The sequence below is a fragment of the Pelodiscus sinensis genome, chromosome 8, assembly GCF_049634645.1.
Source record: "Pelodiscus sinensis isolate JC-2024 chromosome 8, ASM4963464v1, whole genome shotgun sequence".
NCBI lineage: Eukaryota > Metazoa > Chordata > Testudines > Trionychidae > Pelodiscus > Pelodiscus sinensis.
In genome coordinates, this window is record NC_134718.1 from 54900089 (window position 1) to 54919888 (window position 19800).

Consider the following 19800-nt stretch of genomic DNA (forward strand, 5'->3'; position numbering starts at 1 on the left):
CTTTTCCGGAAAGGGGTGCCTATGTAGACACAGCCAACCTCTTACAGAGAATGGAGTGTACTCAGGGTCTCTGGACTTCTTATAATACTTCTCCTGTAGTTGCTTATGATATTGGCATTGCATACATATGTGGACCACACTCTTACTTAGGCAAACCTTGTGTTGAATTAAATGGGAACTTTACCCAAATAGAGACTGCAGGGGTGAGACGAGATTGTGCCATGATACAGCTCCTCCCCAGGTTGCCTACCAAGCTACAGAGTGGGAGTGTGGTCTCAGGAAACCCGGATTTTATTCTCAGCTCTTGTATAGGCCCCTTGGAAAAGTCACTCCACTTTCCTATGCCTCAGTTTCTTCTCCCACTCTTTGTCCATTTTGTCTGTTTGGACACTAAAGTTTGAAGCAAGGCCTGTTGCTTATTATGGGTACCTTCTGGGTTTAGCACAATGGAACCCTGATTTTGTTTGAGACCTAAACAGAATAATAATAATAATAATTAATAATTATTAATACAGAATGAACAAAAATTTATTTCAAGAGTTTCTCTTGAGAAAAGGTTTGGCTCCCAACAGTTTACAGCTTAATCCGGCTAGATGCTGACTTTAGTAAGAGTGTCAGATGCTTAGCAACTTCATAAGATTGGACCTGTAAGGTCGGAGCCAAAGCCTTCTGAAATCAACAAAGACTGTTATTTTCTTCAGTAGGTTTTGGATCAGCCGCTAATGGATACATGTTATATTCATGTCCTCTTTTCTCAAGTAATGTTGCCCTCTTGTTTTCATTATCATTTAAATTGATTTTCCTTAATTTCATTTGTCTTTGTGCATGTGTATTTCATTCACAGATTGTACTCAGATTATCTATACTTTGCAAGTGTGAATAAATCTGCAGAAGACTTTCATGAAAAAGTGGCAGAATCCCTGCAGCTGTTTGAAAATTGCATGTTGGATTACTCACTGAGAGCCTGTGTCTACAACAACACCCTTAACAATGCCATGCCTGTATGTATTTCCAAAAATGTTTTATTCCTTGCTTAAACAACAGTACATTTTGTCTGGATTCTTAAAATACCAGGATCCTTAATAAAATAGTAATAATAGTTATAATTATACTCAAGATGTGGTTTAATTTGTCACTATAAAAAACCCTTTCTTTTTTTAAAATTGGTGACAAAAAATAGATTCATGCATGTAAAAACTGATGTGCTTCCTCAGCTGTCTTTTCAGACCATACCCTGATGAATGCCGACAGTCATAATGCATTCTTTCTAGTGTGCAGGAGCATGAAGAGCACATTTAGCAAAGATTACAGTTTAATCTTTACTTGCAAACCTACCCAAAAAATAGCTCTGGCAAAGATAAGGCCATTTTCAAACTTCCCGTAAGAATACATCATTTATGCTGGATTTTTTTTCCTCAAGAAAAGGCTATTGATAGCTAGATTAAATGCTCTCCCTCTCTCCTTTAAGCTGTGCACAGCAGAAATTGAGAAATCTATTACATAAGATGTTGGCAAAGAACACAGCTAACTCTCAGTGTTGATTGTTCCAAAATTCAAATTTTACTGTTGCTTTTTTTATATTTCATTTGAGGATGAGGAAAGGGCAATACATAACAGTATTTCATCTTTACTGTGGGATGTACTTGTAAAGTAACAGATCAGTGTGATCCAGACCTTTGCATTCCATTTTCTTGATTGGAGTGGAGGGATACTTTTCTTCTCTTTCTCCAGATTGCATCATGCATCATAGGCTCTAGCCAAAGCCCATTGAAGTCAAAGGAAAGCCTTTCCCATACTGGGAATGGGAATCAAGCTCCATATACCGTAGTGCTGCTATTCTGATCACACTGAAATAGAATATTAAAGAGAGAGGGAAGCTTTTTATTTCATTTAAAGTTATTTTGTAATGTGGTATTATGCTCCCATGTCTCTGGGGGCTACAGTTTAATGCTCCACAAGATGAAAGTCCCCTCTGCCACTTGCTTTGGCTATGACACACACAGAGACCATTCCCAAGGTCTGGTGGCGGCCTTGCCAGCTGATCATCCGTACAGGGCTGGTTTCTGCTGGAATGCTCCTGCAGGGAGCTCAGTTTTCCTAACCTGTACACCCTCTTATTATAATGTGATTCTGACTGTACCTTACTAGCATTTACACGCATAGTGCACCTTGCAGTTATGGCATAAGTTAGAAAAATGTGACTACCAGGTACCTTGTAAGCAAACAGTTCATTTTTTGTAATGTCACCCATTGGTACATTTTTCCCTGTAATCTTGTGTAGCATAGTGTCATTCTTTGGTCATCTATTTATGTCAATCACATCTTAAGCCTGTAGCCTAGTAAGGTTAAGCTGACATTTTACAGGTTTCAGCCTGTAGGCCTTGGCTGTGTCTACACTGGCAAGTTATTCCGGAAAATCAGCGCTTTTCCGGAAAAACTTGCCAGCTGTCTACACTGGCCGCTTGAATTTCCGGAAAAGCACTGACGATCTAATGTAAAATCATCAGTGCTTTTCTGGAAAAACTAAGCTGCTCCCGTTCGGGCAAAAGTCTTTTTCCGGAAAACTGTTCCGGAAAAGGGCCGGTGTAGACAGCACAGTACTGTTTTCCGCAAAAAAGCCCAGATTGCGAAAATGACGATCGGGGCTTTTTTGCGGAAAAGCATGTCTAGATTGGCCACGGACGCTTTTCCGGGAAAAGTGCTTTTCTGGAAAAGCATCCTGCCAATCTAGACGTGCTTTTCCGGAAATACTTTTAACGGTAAACCTTTTCCGTTAAAAGCATTTCCAGAAAATCATGCCAGTGTAGACGTAGCCCTTGTGTTTCAGCCCTACTTAACTTAGATATCTAATTACCACTTCTAACCACTGATCAGTCTTAATTCTACAGCTTAACTCTATTGAGCAGACAATGAATCTTTGTGATATAAAATATTAGTTAATCATAACATCACACAGTATATGAACAAAACTCTAAAATCAATGGCTGCAACAATCTCTTCCCCTCTGAGGCCAATTCTGAGTGTCTCCAGTCATGCCCACTCTGGAGTTGCACCACTATAATGCAATGCTTGTCAGTTCTCTCCCTAGAACAGATGCCATCGCATTGTGGCAAAACTACATTTGATGGAAAAATGGGCTTCTATTGCTCACAACTTCTTATTCCCCCAGGTACCCAGAAGTCAATATTTGTCCCACAGTTTATTCCTTGTCTTAGCACCTTGAAGAAAGTACTTCTGAAAATTAACTCCTTGTTCTTTCTTCTGAGATCATTTAGCTGTCCAGACAGCTACCAGTGGGCATCCTTAAAAAAGCATGGAACACTAGCCAGACTCATGAATGGACTTTTCAGCTTCCTCGCAAGCATATCTGACACAGTCTATATATGTGTATTTTGTTATATATTGAAAGAGTAGAATTTTTTTCTATGACACTGTATGTTGTGTGACTACAGCAGTATTCCTAAAAGAAAAGCAAGTACTATAGTGACTGCGTCTGCTGATAGGTAATCCTCTGTACAGAGAAAGGGCATACATCAGTTTATCTTCAGTTACCATCAATAGAAAATATAGAAAGCAAGGAAAGGGAAGGAGAGCCAGAGGTGTTAAACTCAAATGGGAGAGGCTGCATTTGCAGAGGATTCTTGGGGAAATGCTCAGTTGTACTGCATAATTTATAGGAAAAAAAGCAAGTGACTTTCCTGAAAAGGGGAATTTGTTTTGGAACAATAGGGGGAAAACACAGGCTTGTGTATCATGTCGTTTTTTCAGAGGTCCCAAGAGAAGTGAAGACGACTATCCTGAGCAAAACGGGGACTTTACATCTGAAGTTCTTCTTTCTGGATGAAGTGAACTCTGTTTGAGTTCAATGAGTAGTCCTGTGGCACCTGAGAGAGAGACATACACAGACTTGAGTTTTTTGTGTAGAAAAAAATGCTATAAAATTCAGCATCCCAGCCTACATTATACAACCGATACTGGGCTTTCACTTGCCCAGTACCGTTCTGTTGGGAGATAGAGGAATAAAGGTGAGGAATACATGGAGATGATTTGCTGTATGATTGTACAGTGTCTAGCTTAATTTAGCCCTTATCCTGCAATAGTGCAATATGTGTGAGGCTAATAATTAAAATAAATTATTTAGAGCTCATAGCATTCACATATAATGTCTTGTGTGGAGGGAAGCTTGCCCTACATGTTTCCATTCTATACAATACATACATAAGGGATTTTGTTATATAGGTTACCCAAGCAACCCAAGACTGATGTCAGGTTGCAGCTTTTAAGATAACCATAATTAATTTTTGGGAAAGGAACGGTCTTCTACTGAATGTTTGTTCGTTACCTGACATAGTGGATCATAATGATAATGAATGTGCCTCTGGGCACTACTGCGGTATAAATAATAACAAGCAGTTAATAAACTGTGGGCACTGTTTACTCAGAAAATATTCCACATAAAATCTGAGCCAAAAATAAAGACTAAGTTTGTAGCGAGACCTTTTGAATCACGATTTCTAAATCTCTCTGCCCAAAGACTGTTTTGCATATGCAAAATACAGATTGGACTTCCCTGGTCCAGCATCCTGGGGATCTGAACCATCCCAAATGAAGGCTTGCTGGATTAGGGGAGTTCCTCTGCCGCTGACCTTCCAGGACACCGCCCCTCCCTCCGGGTGGCTTCGCTCCAGCCCTGCTGCTAAAGGGCTTTGGCTTGGCTCTGGCCCGCTGCTGCCAGCCAGCTGGGGCTCTCTGGAGACGGAGCTCCCCAGCTGCCACGGCTCTGCTTCTGTCCCACCTAGCTGGGGCTTTCCATGAACGGGGCTCTGTAGCTGCCTTGCTTTTTTCCCGCCTGGCCAGGGCTTCCCGTGGTTGGGGCTCCACAGCTGCCCCTCTGTGCCGCTCCAGGTTGATGCTCTGCGTCTGTGCCACACTGAGTTGGGGTGCCACGGCTACACCACTGTGCTGCATGGGGTTGGGGCTCTGCAGCTGCACCGCTGTGCTGAGACCAGCTAGGGCTTCCCAGAACAAGGCTGTCCAGTTCTGATGGCAGTGCTCCCCACCGCTGGACTCCTGACCAGCTCACACTTCCAGGTGCCGGGGATCACTGGTCCAGCAACATCTGTGATCCTTCCGGATCACAGATGTTGCCAGGGAGTCCCGGATATAGGAGGTTCAACCTGTAGCTACTTTAATGCAAATCAAAAGTTGTTTGCCATGCAAAAACTCAGGAATTAATATTTAAATACCAAAAAATGTAGATCTGCAGTTTTGAAAGTGCACATGCAGAGGCTGCTTTGGAAACTTGATTTTTTCAGTTTGAATAGACTTTGAGTCAGATTGCATAGATTAGTTTCTCTGCTTGTTGTCATCTCATAAAAGTAGAAACCAAAATATTCTGTTTGTGTTCTTGAGTTGGAATTTTAATTTAATAATATTCTGACAATTGTTGGAGGATAGGATTAATGTTCCTTTTGTGCTTTTCTGGCAACTGAGACAGCGAAGTGGGTCTTTTTAAATGGTTTCATGTTGTTTATTGATGTGTAAGTTATTTTATAGATTAATTTTAAAAAGCTCTCAATTTTCGATAGTAATGATTCAAAACATTCATTCTTTCAGCAATACTTAGGCCATAACTGCCATTACAGAAGTCAAACTAAAAGAGCACAAGACTTTGTTGTCTGCTTTTGTCAAGTCTGTACTGAATATGACTCCGAGATGTACCAAATTTATCTTATCAAAGGCACCTGAGGCCACATTTTCACATTCTTCTGTTTCTGTGTCTGAAAGAATGATTATAAAAAACCAACACATAAGCCCAAACAAGCACTTGGGGTTTTAAGAAGCCTAGTCTGCACCTTTAAATGTTTGTTTAAACCCTTAAATTATTGTGCAAAATTATGCAAAAAATTGAGACCTGATTTAGGCCAGACTAAAAATTTGGCCCTTGACACAAAAGAGAATGATCATATTTTCCTCTATAGTATAATACAGTATGGCTGTGTCTACACTGGGCCACTTATTCCGGAAAAGCAACTGCTTTTCCGGAATAACTTGCCAGCTGTCTACACTGGCTGCTTGCTTTTCCGGAAAAGCAATGACGATCTACTGTAAAATTGTCAGTGTTTTTCCGGAAAAACTATGCTGCTCCTGTTCAGGCAAAAGTCCTTTTCTGGAAAAACTGTTCCGGAAAAGGGCCAGTGTAGACAGCAGAGATTTCTTTTCCGCAAAAAAGCCCCGATCGCGAAAATGACGATTGGGGCTTTTTTCTGGAAAAGCGTGTCTACATTGGCCACGGACGCTTTTCCGGAAAAAGTGCTTGTCCAGAAAAGCATCCTGCCAATGTAGACGCGCTTTTTCCAGAAATACTTATAATGGAAAACTGTTCCGTTTTAAGCATTTCCGGAAAAGGGTGCCTGTGTAGACGTAGCCTATAGGTCTTCTGTTGAACAGTTAGGGTATGTCTACATTTGCACCCTCTTTTGAGAGAGGGATGCAAATGAAGACATTCGAAATTGCAAATGAAGCCGGGATTTAAATATCCCACAATTAATTTGCATATTTGCGTTATGACGCTATTTTGAAATAGGATTATTTTGAAATAATAGACGCTGTTAAGATGCGGTTATTTCGAGAGAAAACCCTTCTGTTGAAATAACTAGTAAACCTCATTGTATGAGGAATAAGGGTTATTTCAAGAGAAGGATTTTCTCTCGAAATAACCGCGTCTTAACAGCGTCTGTTATTTCAAAATAGCGCCATAACGCGAATATGCAAATGAAGCACGGGATATTAAATCCTGGCTTCATTTGCAATTTCGAATGTCTTCAGTTGCATCCCTCTCTTTGAAAGAGGGTGCAAGTGTAGACATACCCTTAGAGACTAACTGTTAGATGGTGTACTGCTAAGTCTATCAAGGTATTTTTCAATGCCCCTAATTTTAGTATCTGACCATCTATTTGGTTCTCTAGGAATTATTATTATTGACTGACAGGAGTATGATTTAATAGTACAGAAATCCTCTGCTTTCTTCATTTTAAGATAACATTGGTGACTTTTTCCTTCTGGATATTTGTGAGGCAGAATCTGTCAGGCGGAACTATTCAGGATTGATCTTCATAAAGCAAAACTTAACTGATTATCTCTTCACACTCTAACTGGTTTGAAAACCTGAGGGGTGTACCATAGCAATTCATGCCATTCTGTGCAGTAGTCCAACAGTTTAAGGATGGTGCAGATAGGATTACCAGATGGCTGAAACAAAAACACTGAACATTCCCCCCCCCCCCCCAAGAAAAAACACCGGGAAAAAATTTTGTTGAAGGAAAAAAAAAGGTGGGGGGGGGGGGGACTCCAAGGACCTGGATCACTGCTAGGGGTTACCAGGTAGTCATTTAAAAACACACAAAAACCCAGACATGCTTCATCGGGGGGGGGGGGGGGGGGACGGGGAGGAGGACCAGACAGGAAGGAAGCAGTGCTGGCCAGGAAGGGGGGTCCTGGAAACAGCTAATGGGGGGAAGCGGGGGGAACGGGTCTGGCCAGGGAAGATGGGGGGGCCAACGGGAAGCAGGGCTGGTTGTGGGGGGGGGTCAGGCAGAACGGGGCTGTCTGCAGGATATCCGGTGGGGGGGGCTGGCCGGGAATAAGGGGGCATGGGAAGCAGAGCTGGGGGGGGCAGCAGCGCTGGCTGGGAGGAAGGGTGGTCGGGAAGCAGAGCTGGCAGTGGGGGGGGGTGTGCAATGGCGCTGGCTGGGGAGATCAGGAAGAGGAATGGGCCAGCGGGAAGCGGAGCTGGTGAGGGTGCAGGGGGGCTGGCCAGGGAAGTGAGGGAGGGGAAGTGATGGAGAAACAGCCGGCTGGGAAGGGAAGGGGGAGCAAATTGCCTGGCGGGGAGTGGGACTGACCTGGGCACTTGCTGCCTGTCCCGTGCAGGCTCTCGGCGACGCACAAGTGAGGAGGAGGCTTCTCCTCCTCCTTACACTCAACCGACTGAGGGCTCCCAGCGGCAATTGTGGGTTCGCCTCCCAGCTGGGACTTCCAGCTACTCCCCCGGCCCACACCAGGCTTCCGTCCGATGCGCAGCCAGAAAAATCAGAAAATACCGGACATTGCACATGTCCAGTATTTTCTGATTTTCTTTTTTACCGGACAAAGCTCACAAATACTGGACTGTCCGGTACAATACCAGACACCTGGCAACCCTAGGTGCAGATATTGTGAGTATCCTGACAGAATGCATTTTTGATAAAATAGAGGAATAAATTGTAACCCCAATATATCATAAGGTTTATAAGACACATTTAAAAGGTGCTGAGTGCTTTCAGCTACCATTGTGCGGACTCCTGTGCCTTTAGACTCTAGTGAAAGTGAATGTACTCAGCTATATGTCTAGCTTGAAATACCTGCATGAATGCCTATTCTGTTCAATGGTTGAAGGTCAGAGCGCTCTGCACTTAGCAGTACTGGAGCCTAAGCACACAGGCTCAGGCTCTTACTAAATTGAGACATAATTTACAAATATAGGGGTCCAGTGTGGAAGGATTTAACTATGTAAGTAGCCCCACTGAACTCAATAGACAACTCCATGCATAAGAGCGACATAATCAAGTTTAAAATGTTGTAGGCATCTTACTGTATTTTAAAAGTCTTCTAGATCAAATCCAAAATAGATTTTTCTTCTCATAGAGAACAGTGGAATGAATATTCATTGATTTTGATACAAGACAGTATAAATGAATTAACTCACCTCCTTTTGTTTGTTTTTTTGTAGGTAAGGCTACAGGTTGGCCTTTATGTTGTGTATCTCTTGGACTGGCTGACTGTTTTTGACAAAGATCAAATACTAGTTCTCCGTTTAGAGGATCATGCCTCCAATGTTAAATACACCATGCACATGGTGTTCCAGTTTCTGGATTTAGGTAGGCATCGTCTAGCTGGTTTGAGTGAAGTGCAAAAATCACATTTACTTTCTGGATTATTAATGCTTATGGAGAGAGATTCAAAATGTGAAACTGTGTGGATAGAAGGGCAAATTGTACTGTCCTAACTCAAGCAAGTTTTTTTTTTTTTTTTTTTGCAGGGGGCAGCACTCCAAAGTGCCTGTTGTTTTCAATGGGAGTTTTGGCTGAGTAAAGACAGTGCAAGAGAGTTTATAAAGAATTAAAAACTATATTAAAAAATCAGAAACACAGTACTCCATGCATGTGTTTAGCAGTTAGGGCTCAGAGTGTAAAATCCCATTTAATTAGGGCTGGAGTGGCTTCCCTCACCCCTCCTGCTGTGGATGAGCTGGAGTGACTCCTTTGTTGCAGATGGGGGCTGCTTTGGCTGTGTTGGAGTGTCTCATCCACGGCACACCGGGGTTGGGCCTGCCGTGGGTGGAGGGTTGCTCCAGTCCCTCTGGTTATCCAGTAACTGGTAAGCCTCACCTGCTAACCATTAACATCCCTAGTTAGGGCCGATACTACTTCTCTTGATGTCAGTGCGAGTTTTTGTGATGGACTGGAGCCAGAAGCAAGAGCAGGCCCAAGCTCTCTAAATGATGCGTTTCACTGCTAGATAAGCCAATCCAAAATCTAATATAAAAAGCAGCATTTCTAGTATTGGGAGAATATGTTTTGGCTGTCATTTACTGAGACACGTATAGCTAATCATCAGAACAACACTGGCAGAAAGAATGGTGCCTCCTATTTGTTAGACAGGGGGAGGAGGAGTATATGTTTGCAAATTAACTGAGTTGAATCAAAATATTGGACTAAGTAATTGAATTTAACCTGAGCCCTGGTTTCTCCCATCCATGTTGCATTGAAAGAGGCCAGTGGTAGCAGAATGCTTAAGTACGATTCAGGAGAGAGAAGATTGGCTCTTGCATTAACAGTCCTCATAGCACCTATGCACCACTTCTAACCCATTGAAGTCCTTAAAGAGGGATGAAGTCAGATATAAGTGCTGCACTGTTTGAGTAGGTGAACTTCACTTTAAAAGGTATCAGGTGGCTCCTTCCTAAAATAACAAAGACCAGGAAATAAAATGAAATAATTGTTACCAAAGAATGCACATTCATGTTCAATAGCTTCAGAGGGGTTGCCGCGTTAGTCTGTATCAGGAGAACCTTAAACAGCAACAAATGGTGTCCATGAAAGCTCATGATAACATCTACATGTGTTGTTAATCTTGAAAGTGCTACTAGACTATTAGTTGTTTTTTAAGTTTTTCCTGCACATTAATGGTTATTTTTACTGTAATATTTGTTTCCTGAAACAAAAGCTCTACCTCTAGGCATGATATATATTTACTTATAGCACAGATGATTCATTGATATGAAAGGAAAACAAAGTATTTCCATGTATTCAAATTGTAATTTATTTTTCTAAACTAAACCCATAGACAATATTCTGGATAGGGATGAAAGCGAGTAGTTGAGTTGGCAGCTTGACTACTTGCTTCCCCCCCTTGCTGCCTTTTCATGAGAGGCAGAAAGGGGGGGGGGTGAAACAGAAGGCAATGCTGACGGGAGCTGGCTTAAAAGCTGATTCTCCCCCAGCACTGTCTCCCTGGTGCTGCTTCCCCTCTGCCCCACTGCTGCCTCAAAGCTGGGCCCCCCTCGTGGACAGGGGCTGCTGCTGGAGCAGCCTCTGTTCACAGCAGCCAGGTCTGACCATGGATAGGGGCTGCTGCAAGGGCAGCCTCTGCCTGTGGCCAGCCCAGGCTGCTGTGAACAGGGTCTGCTGGACCTGGGACTGCTGCGGTTCTGCATTTTAAACATAGTAAGAGCCAGGTGGCTCTTACTACATTTAAAATGCGGATCCACAGTGATCCCGGCTCTGTCCTGGCTCACACTGGTCCGGGACCTAAGGCAGGAGGGAATTGTGATCTGGGACAAGGATCGGGGTGCTGAATCTGGGAGGGGATATTGGTACAGGAGGGGGAGCAGAGGTTTGGGTTATGTGGAGTGGGGGGCAGAAGGTTGGGGAAGGGAAGGGCTAAGGTGACAGAGGCAGGCTCTGGCCAGGAGACTTCCCAGGGTAATTCATGGCTAGCAGACCAGCATGTTTCTGAGGCAGCTTGTCTGCCTGCTCCACCTCTGTACAGGTTGCAGGAGTTGGGTGCATGTGTGAATAACTATGAGCCAGAGGGGAGTGAGGAGTGATGCTTCATGTGCTGCCTGTTATTCAAACAGGCAACTTCCATTGGCCAGCTTCTTGTCGGAAACTAGCCAATGGGTGTGCTGGGGGTGCGGGCAGCCCCTGAAGTCTTAGTTTCCCGCCTGCCCACCCCCTGCCCGGGCTCACAGTTGCAAAAGAGAAACGGCCTGGCAGCCGCTTTTCTGAGTGGCATGCGGGTGGGGCAAGGCGAGCAGGGAGCCTGCCTGGGGTGCTCTGCTGCGTCCTCAGGTCAGGTCTGATGGGTTGGTGGGCCAGATGTGGCCCATGGGCTGTACTTTGCCCAGGCCTGCCTTATTGACTAATTGTGTAGTTTATACAAATTGTATCGACTATACGATTAGTCAGTTACCTGCACCTTAACATCCTTAATTCTGGGACATAACCACTGCTAAAAAAATTCTATTAATCTTTTCTTGACAAACCTATTCACTTAGCCAATTACATTCTTTAATATGAATATTTTGAGAAAAAATACATTAAAATAGTTTTCTGTTCAATGCAGGGCCTATAAGTGAGAAACAAGAAGCTCTAATTACAAAGAGTCCTGCATCAAACACTAGACGGCCTGAGGACCGAAATCTGGGACCCATGTTACCAACAACAAAGGCGATCCTAAGAGACTTCTATAGGCCTTTTAATACAAAACTGGCACAAGTTCTTTTTGATGATGCATTTTTATGGAAAAAGACATAATATGTAAATTCACTTACACAAATACAGTTCTTTAAGGAGTTTTTATTTTTTAAAGTCTATTTTTGTGTGCACATATTTACATTTTATCCATTCCAAGAAAAAGCAGATCTAATGAGATGAGAGTTCTCTTTCTTTAGTGTACAATATTTCACGGAAGCTAAATCACATTTTCCTTGTGAGTCTGTAAAACATTATGCTTATCCATTTCTTTCCCCCCAGCAACAGAGTAGTGTGGAAATAAAATTGGAATCAAGGAGTTATTTTACACCATCTGGCTGTAGTTTCGAAGTTTAATCTTCTCTAAAACAGTATAATACATAATTAGCATTGATCTCTTAAAACTTCACTTATGTCATCACTTTCAAGGTATGTTCTTCCCTCGCTCTTTCCAAAGAAATCAAATATATCCATTAGCCACGAAAACATTTACTTGAATTGAATACAAAATTCTGTTTTAATACTGCAGTGCATCAACACATAGCTTGGAATCTGTTCACCCAGATTAAAACTATTGCTTTACATTAATTAATTAATTTGATATATAAAAGCATAACCAAGTGACTATACAGTGTCTGACTGCAATTAGGTAAATTCCCAAACCTAATTAATTCTTCTGGTATTTTACAGTTTGCAGTAAGAGAAGAATTGTATATTCAGTGCAAGAATGAGTAACTGGAAAATATAAACTTAAAGAAAAAGCTATACGTAGAGTATATATAGAGTAACATATATACAAGTTTCCATTTGATTTTTTTAAACTGTTATTTATTTAAAATCAGATATGTAAAATTCATTCACATACATATTTTCTCAAGAAACCAATAATGGGTCTGATAATTAACTCCATTGATGTCAGTGGAAGTCTTATTTCAGTGGGATTTAGATCAGGCCCTACATGCATTACTATGTAATATTCCATTATAAAGACACATGTTGAATTTATGAAACTATTTAAAAACCTAATCATTAAATGTATATACTGGTACCATACAGTATCATGCATTGCAGTATAATGCTTTTCATTCTTGTAGGATAGATGCAGATAAACTGATTGAAGTTTCACACATTCCTTGTTTCCCTGCTGAGGCCATTTGTATGCATCTAGTCCAAAGCAAGTTCAGCTGTGCAATATTTCATGCTTTTTATTTAAAATATGGCAAACTACATTCACCTTTCAGTTATACTCACATAGCCTCAGTGAAGGAAGAATTTGGCCCAGCATATTCTAACTGTAAAGCTGATTTTTAAATAATCACAGTGGATGATAGTCAAAATCACTTCTTTTAGTATAGTTCCTTCTCAAGGGCTAGGATGATGTCTTCACTGAAGTGCATCCAAACTGGATCAACTAAAGCTGATGCACCAAAGTCCAAAGAACCGGTTCTAACCAGTATATTGTGCCCTTATTTTTAATACTGTCATTCTGATCTTGTGCCTGTGTCCATAGTAGAGCTGGCTGAATAATAATAACAAAAAACCAGATGTGTAAATATATTAGCAAATAATTGTACTGACTTCACTGCATTGCTGTTTGTGGGGTCATATTATTTATTATGTACCAATCCTCCTTTGTTCACAAAACCTGAACATTTCACCAATGATTCTTCATGTGAAAATTCATGCCAGAAGTTCATCACTGCGTAGTCACTATTGGCAAATCTCCTGTTTAAAAAGATTCATTCATCGAATAATTAGGGAACAGAAACAATACCATGAGATTCAGGTGACCCATTCTCATACCACAAATGTTAATAGTTTACAGAGGCAAATTAGGAGAGCTAGTATGTTCTATTGTACTGACTTCTGGTGGTGAAAGAGACAAGTTTTCAAGTCTACACAGACCTCTTGTTTAGGTCAGGAAAAAATAGGTTATAAACATATATTCAAAATTGTTTATGAGAACTATTCAGTGAATATTTATGAATATTTGACATATTTGCTGAAATAATGTATGAACAGACATAGGTCTAAATAGGTCTATATTTTCAACAACTATTATTTTACATTGAACAATGTTGTCAGTCCTATTGTATATCAGAGTCAGTAATCTGTTGTCAGAAAGGCAGATGAAAACTACAAAAAGCATTTTTCTTGGAGAGTTCATGGTACCAAATTAGATTTTTCACTAGTTTTCATTCATTTGTCAATAGCACAGATCTTGCACTGGTGGTACAAAATTTACCAGTGCAAAGATATTGTTTTTAGCACTTTGTATCAGGAATGACTACATGACCAAACTGTATTGAACTGGACTGTACAACATTCATCTATGCTGAGCAGTGCTAGCTCACATGATTAGTTCCTTTGAATTCAGTGGTTGTAAAAGGGATTTTGGGCAAGAGGCAATGACTTCCACTAGTGGTTAGGGCTCCTGGTGGCTGTTATACCCAATGGTTCATCTCTGGTGACAACCTCATCTAGTGGGTGCAGGTCACAAGCAGCAGCTTTACCTAATGGATACAGTTGGTGGGAACTCAACTTCGTGGGTCCAGTCCACAAACAGCAGCTCTTCCTCGTGGGTTCAGATTCCAGGCAGCAGCTCTACAGACAGAATGGATACAGTTCCTGGCTGGGGAAAAGCAACCCAAACATTCCTGCTCTACTGGGTTCCTACCTGGCAGGCTAGTTCAGCTCCGCTCACCCTCTGGTATCTTGTGTCAGCCTCAACTAAGCTTCTCTGGGTCACTCCCTTCTGTATCCCAACTGACTGCCATCTGTCTCTGGGTATTGCTGCCTTCTGGACTTCCTGCCCTAGTCCCAGCTGTGGGCCATAGTCCAAATCACAGCCTAACCTTTAGTGATCACAACCTTTGTAGTAAGTCTTATTTGCCCCCAGCACCATGTTGAGGCATTGTTCAGTTGTAACCCATTGATCAGAAGAACCGACGCTACTTGTTCACCAACATTATTTCCCACAGCACCCTGACTTTGTGTGGATATTGCCTACTCTCGTGTGGACAATAATGGGACTACAGCCAGAGACCTCTTGGGTCGCAGCCAGATCATGTACAGCAGCGTATGGGAAAGATACCAGCTGGTAATTGGTACAAAGATTATTGATTCAAAAATGGGAAAAGGAAAAACTAGCATACTCTGAAAATAGATGAAGATTTGAAAAGATCAGATTTCATTTGTGCTCAAAAGAAGGACTGCTAAATGTACACAGACTGGGTCTCTGTTGAAGTGTGCCTTTTTTAAATGTAAAAATGAAAAATGTCCCAGTAGGAATCTGAGAAAAGCTAGGATGTTTTAAGGTTATCATCATGCATTTGTTCATGATTTTATGTCCTAAAGCAACACTGAAGATGTACTGCTGTACTCCAGCAAACTGTGTACTTTATCAAATGCTAATAATGGTCATTTATGATTTCTCAGGTTACTGTAGTAACTAGGAAAATGGAAGCTAGGCTGATTTTATTGCCCCATCTCTTCAGGTACCGCCTAAAAGTGACATCACAAATTAGAACAGCATCACATAAGATTGTGATATCACATGGTAAAACAGTAGGAGCAGGTCGATGAAGTGGGACTTTTCCATTTATGTGCTGAATTCACTGTTTGTTCCCAGGACTGAAAAAGAAAATATGAGACTAGTGTCTCTCCCCATAGAATAGCATTTGGTAAATTAGTGTTCTTCAAAGATGCCAGACTGACGGTTCTCGAGATCCAAACCCTGTCTTTTTCACCAGAGAACAAGTAAACTATGGGTGGAATCATACCAGCTTCCTGGCGTTGCCTATCCAGGGACTTGAAGCCTGACTTGGCAAGAAGCCGCTATGGGTCAGAAGATGAATAGTTCAGTTCCCGAGATAATTCACTCTTTGTTCCTCTGCTGGACACTAATTCAAGGATGGTAACTTTCTGACACTGTGGATGGGGGGTTGGATTCTAAGAGGTAAACCAGATGAGGAAAGCATAAGTGATAGTGCTATTTGCTCTAGCACAGAACCATCCAGCAACTCCATACAATTTAAAATTTGTATGTATTTTCAGTATACTGTGTTTTAAGGCTTGCCAAAGTGTCAGTGGCTTTTTGCAACTTGAAGAAAATGGAATATGTATATCTCACCTACTGTTTTCACTTACTCCCCTGAAATAATAGTAATCAGGAAAGCCATAACTATCAGGAAAGCCTGGTTCCTGAGTCACTAATGAAAGGGACACTTCCAAATGTTTTTATTATGGTGCAGCCAAACTGCAGGAGAATGCAAAATATGTTTTCTGTAAGATCCTCGACATTAAATCTAAGAATTTTTGATCAGTTGGAAAAATGAAGTAAACACACAACAAAAAAGCCTTGTTCTGAGATAAACAAACTTTCTTATTTACATTAAAAATGATACATTGCTGTCTATTGATTCCAGTGTTGAGACTTGTATGTTTCAGCTTAATAAACAATTAAGTTGTTACAGCTTTGAAAATGTCTTCCTGTCGAGAATTAATGCCATTCCCAACAAAGGCAAAGCTCCAGACAAGACAAAACTGTGTGTCAGAATGTGATTTACATAGATGGAACATGTAAATCGAATACAGGCATATTTAATATTAACGCTGTACCATGTGACTCTCTCTTGTAAGATGTTTGAAATATGGATCACAGTTAAGAGAAAATACTTATGTTGCAGTGCCACCTTATGGTCAACAAGGGGGAAATACTGTCCAATGAACCCACTTCAATTTTCTCTAAGGATCAGTATTTCTCTTTACACAAATGTGTGCAAAACAGGAATTTATTTCTCAACTCTGTGTTTGCAGGAGCTGGAAAAGGCACAGAACATGTTTAATTACTGTAAATTAGTGAATATAACATGCATCCAAGTATAACATGCACTCATGTATTACCCACAGTTTTTCTATCATGTGTAAAAAATATATTAGAATGCCCATGGACGGACGTAACCTGCAGAGACTTCTGCTGCCTTCATAAAAGAATCTGGTGATGCTGATTTTATTATGTTGATCTTGTCTTCTTGTAATATGAGTAAAAATCAAATTGCATAAGACGCGGACATATATACCCCGCGGGGAGTGGGGGGGAAGCATGGTAGGTAAAAACATGGACAACCCACGGGCTATATTTGCTAATTCACAGTACTCTCATGAGGTCTCTGATACAATAATGTTTAACATTTAAGAGATTTAATTCAGCCTTACTAGTGCAGAAAGATTTAGATTGCACATCCTTCCAATGATGGAGACCCATGCACTGGTGAATGACATGCAGTGTTTGCACAGTGGCTCTTCACTGGGGTGGGAGGGGAAAGCTAACTTTACAATTTAGTTCAGGCTCCTTTGGAACTCTGCCAGGAGATAATGTCTGGGAGACGAGCGAAGTCCATTTTTATCCATGGGTGGTTCCCTTTCAAGGAGGTCACAGCAAGGCACAGCACGCTGCAACAAAATTCTTTCCAGTGGCCTTTCCACACCACAGGTCTTTGTCCCAAGATTCCATTGGTATACTCTACTGTGAGCACAAGCCAAACTCACTATGGAGCAGTGTTTACACATAGGATGTGATCCCGTAAGAACACAAGGAGTTTGTTCCAGCATCAGTTATGTCAGTGGGAGCTTGGACGCTGGCAGCAGCTAGCACCTGGAGTTCCCCTGTGCAATCAGAGGGGAGTTCCATGTATGTGTGGCTGGGCAACCACAACAGGCACTGCAAGAGCTTTGCTATCCCTCGGAGAGGTAGGCAAGCATGCAGCAGAAGCAGAAAAACGGCTGTCCAGGGAGGTGCCTTCAAGTGTGTCTCTTGGCTAGGCTTCGGCAACAGCACTCGGAAACAACTGGTGACCTAAAACCCTGGCTGAACTGGTTCTGGGTGAGAGAGCGTCCAATCAATGTGGATGCTATCTTTCAAAAAAGTAGACCGCTTTTTCAACATGCTTTGGCAGTGTGAATGCTCTCTTTCAGAAGAAGTTTTTTTGGAATATCTGTTCCAGAAAAGTATCAGAGGGGTAGCCGGGTTAGTCTGAATCTGTAAAAGCGGCGAGGAGTCCTGTGGCACCTTATAGACTAAGTGAAGTGTAGGAGCATAAGCTTTCGTGGGCAAAGACCCATTTCGTCAGATGCAGGTAGTGGAAATTTCCTGAGGCAGATATAAATATGCAGGCCAGAATCAGGCTGGAGATGACGAGGTGGATCCAATCAAAGAGGATGAGGCCCACTTCTAGTAGCTGATCTGGAGGTGTGAATTCCAAAAGAGGAGAAGCTGCTTTTGTAGTTAGCAAGCCATTCACAGTCTTTGTTTAATCCAGAGTTGATTGTGTCAAACTTGAAGATGAACTGTAGCTCAGCAGCTTCTCTTTGAAGTCTGGTCCTGACGTTTTTTTTGCTGCAAGATGGCTACCTTTAGATCTGCAATTGTGTGTCCAGTAAGATTGAAGTGTTCCCCTACAGGTTTTTGTATGTTGCCATTCCTAATATCTGGTTTGTGTCCATTGATTCTTTTACATAGGGACTGTCCAGTTTGGCCGATGTATATAGCAGTGGGGCATTGTTGGCACATAATGGCATATATTACATTAGCAGATATGCAGGAGAATGAACCAGTGACAGTATGGCTGATCTGGTTAGGTCCTGTGATGGTGTTGCTGGTGTATATATGTGGGCAGAGTTGGCACCGAGGTTTGTTGCAAGGATTGGTTCCTGAGTTAGAGTTATTATGGTGCGGTGTGTAGTTGCTGGTGAGAATGCTTCGGATTGGTGGGTTGTCTGTGGGCAAGGACTGGCCTGCCTCCCAAGGCCTGTGAAAGTGAGGGATCGTTGTCCAGGATGGGTTGTAGATCACTAATGATGCGTTGGAGAGGTTTTAGCTGAGGACTGTAGGTGATGGCCAGTGGTGTTCTGTTGGTTTCTTTCTTAGGCTTGTCCCGTAGCAGGAGGCTTCTGGGTACACGTCTGGCTCTGTCAATCTATCGTAGTTTACAGAATGCTTGTTGAAGATCTTGTAGGTGTAGGTCTCTTTCTGAGGGGTTGGAGCATATGCGGTTGTACCTCAGTGCTTGAATGTAAACAATGGATCGTGTGGTGTGTCCGGGATGGAAGCTGGAGGCATGCAGGTAAGCATAGCAGTCGGTAGGCTTTCGGGATTGACAGAGCCAGACGTGTACCCAGAAGCCTCCTGCTACAAACCTCGGTGCCAGCTCTGCCCACATATATACACCAGCAACACCATCATAGAGCCAGCTCTGATAAGGAGCCTGTTAACACTTCCACTGGCAATCCATGTTGCTAGGTCTTACAAATTGTTCTTTATTGAACTCCATTAGTTTAATGATGGATCTGGATATGTTTACAGAGAAGATGGTACGACAACATTGCCTGCATTGTCCCTGTCATTGTTCAAGTTGAGATGACCTACATCTTGGGGGACTGAGAGTCCCAATTGACTATTGTTTGCAAAGAGTTGAGCTGGTTCAAAATGTTCAGATTTTTGAAATTGCTAACAAATAGTTTGTGGGAAAAAAACCCAAAATATTTTATAATCTTTTCCCTTTTTTTGTTTTTGTTTTTACCAGTAACATATGGCCTATCTGGGACTGCTATTAGCAAGTATCTCCAATGACCATAGATGGGACACTAGCTGAAGGGAGCTCTGAGATACTACAGAGAATTTTCTCCCATCAGGCTGGTGGTTCTTGACCAAATGCTAAGGGTCTAACACCACCATATTGTGGTGTCAGAAAGAATTTTCCCCAATCAGAGACCGTGAAGGGTAGAAGAATATCACCTTTTTCTGTTGAGCATGGCACAGGTCACTTGCTTGTTTGAACTAGAATGAAGGGTGGGTTTTCTGTAACTTGAAGCCATTAAATAAAAATGTTGAGAACTTTAATCCACCAGAGGTTATGAGCTTGTTACAGGAGTGGATGGGTGAAATTCTGTGGCCTGTGATGGTCAGGAGGTCAGCCTAGATTATCAGGATGGTTGCTTTTGACCT

At 42.0% G+C, this 19800-nt stretch overlaps 1 protein-coding gene across 9 annotated transcripts in view; it reads left to right on the top strand.

Moving 5' to 3' along the window:
* The window catches only part of CHST15 (carbohydrate sulfotransferase 15), a 93375-nt gene extending 76953 nt beyond the window's left edge, over positions 1-16422 (top strand). For all 9 annotated transcript variants that reach the window (XM_075935307.1, XM_075935306.1, XM_075935309.1 and 6 more), the window contains 3 exons: positions 845-1001; positions 8771-8918; positions 11668-16422. In XM_075935307.1, the coding sequence (XP_075791422.1) occupies positions 845-1001; positions 8771-8918; positions 11668-11858 (496 nt within the window). In that variant the 3' untranslated portion in view covers positions 11859-16422. The remainder of the gene's footprint in view (positions 1-844; positions 1002-8770; positions 8919-11667) is intronic.
* The last annotated feature ends 3378 nt before the right edge of the window (positions 16423-19800 follow it).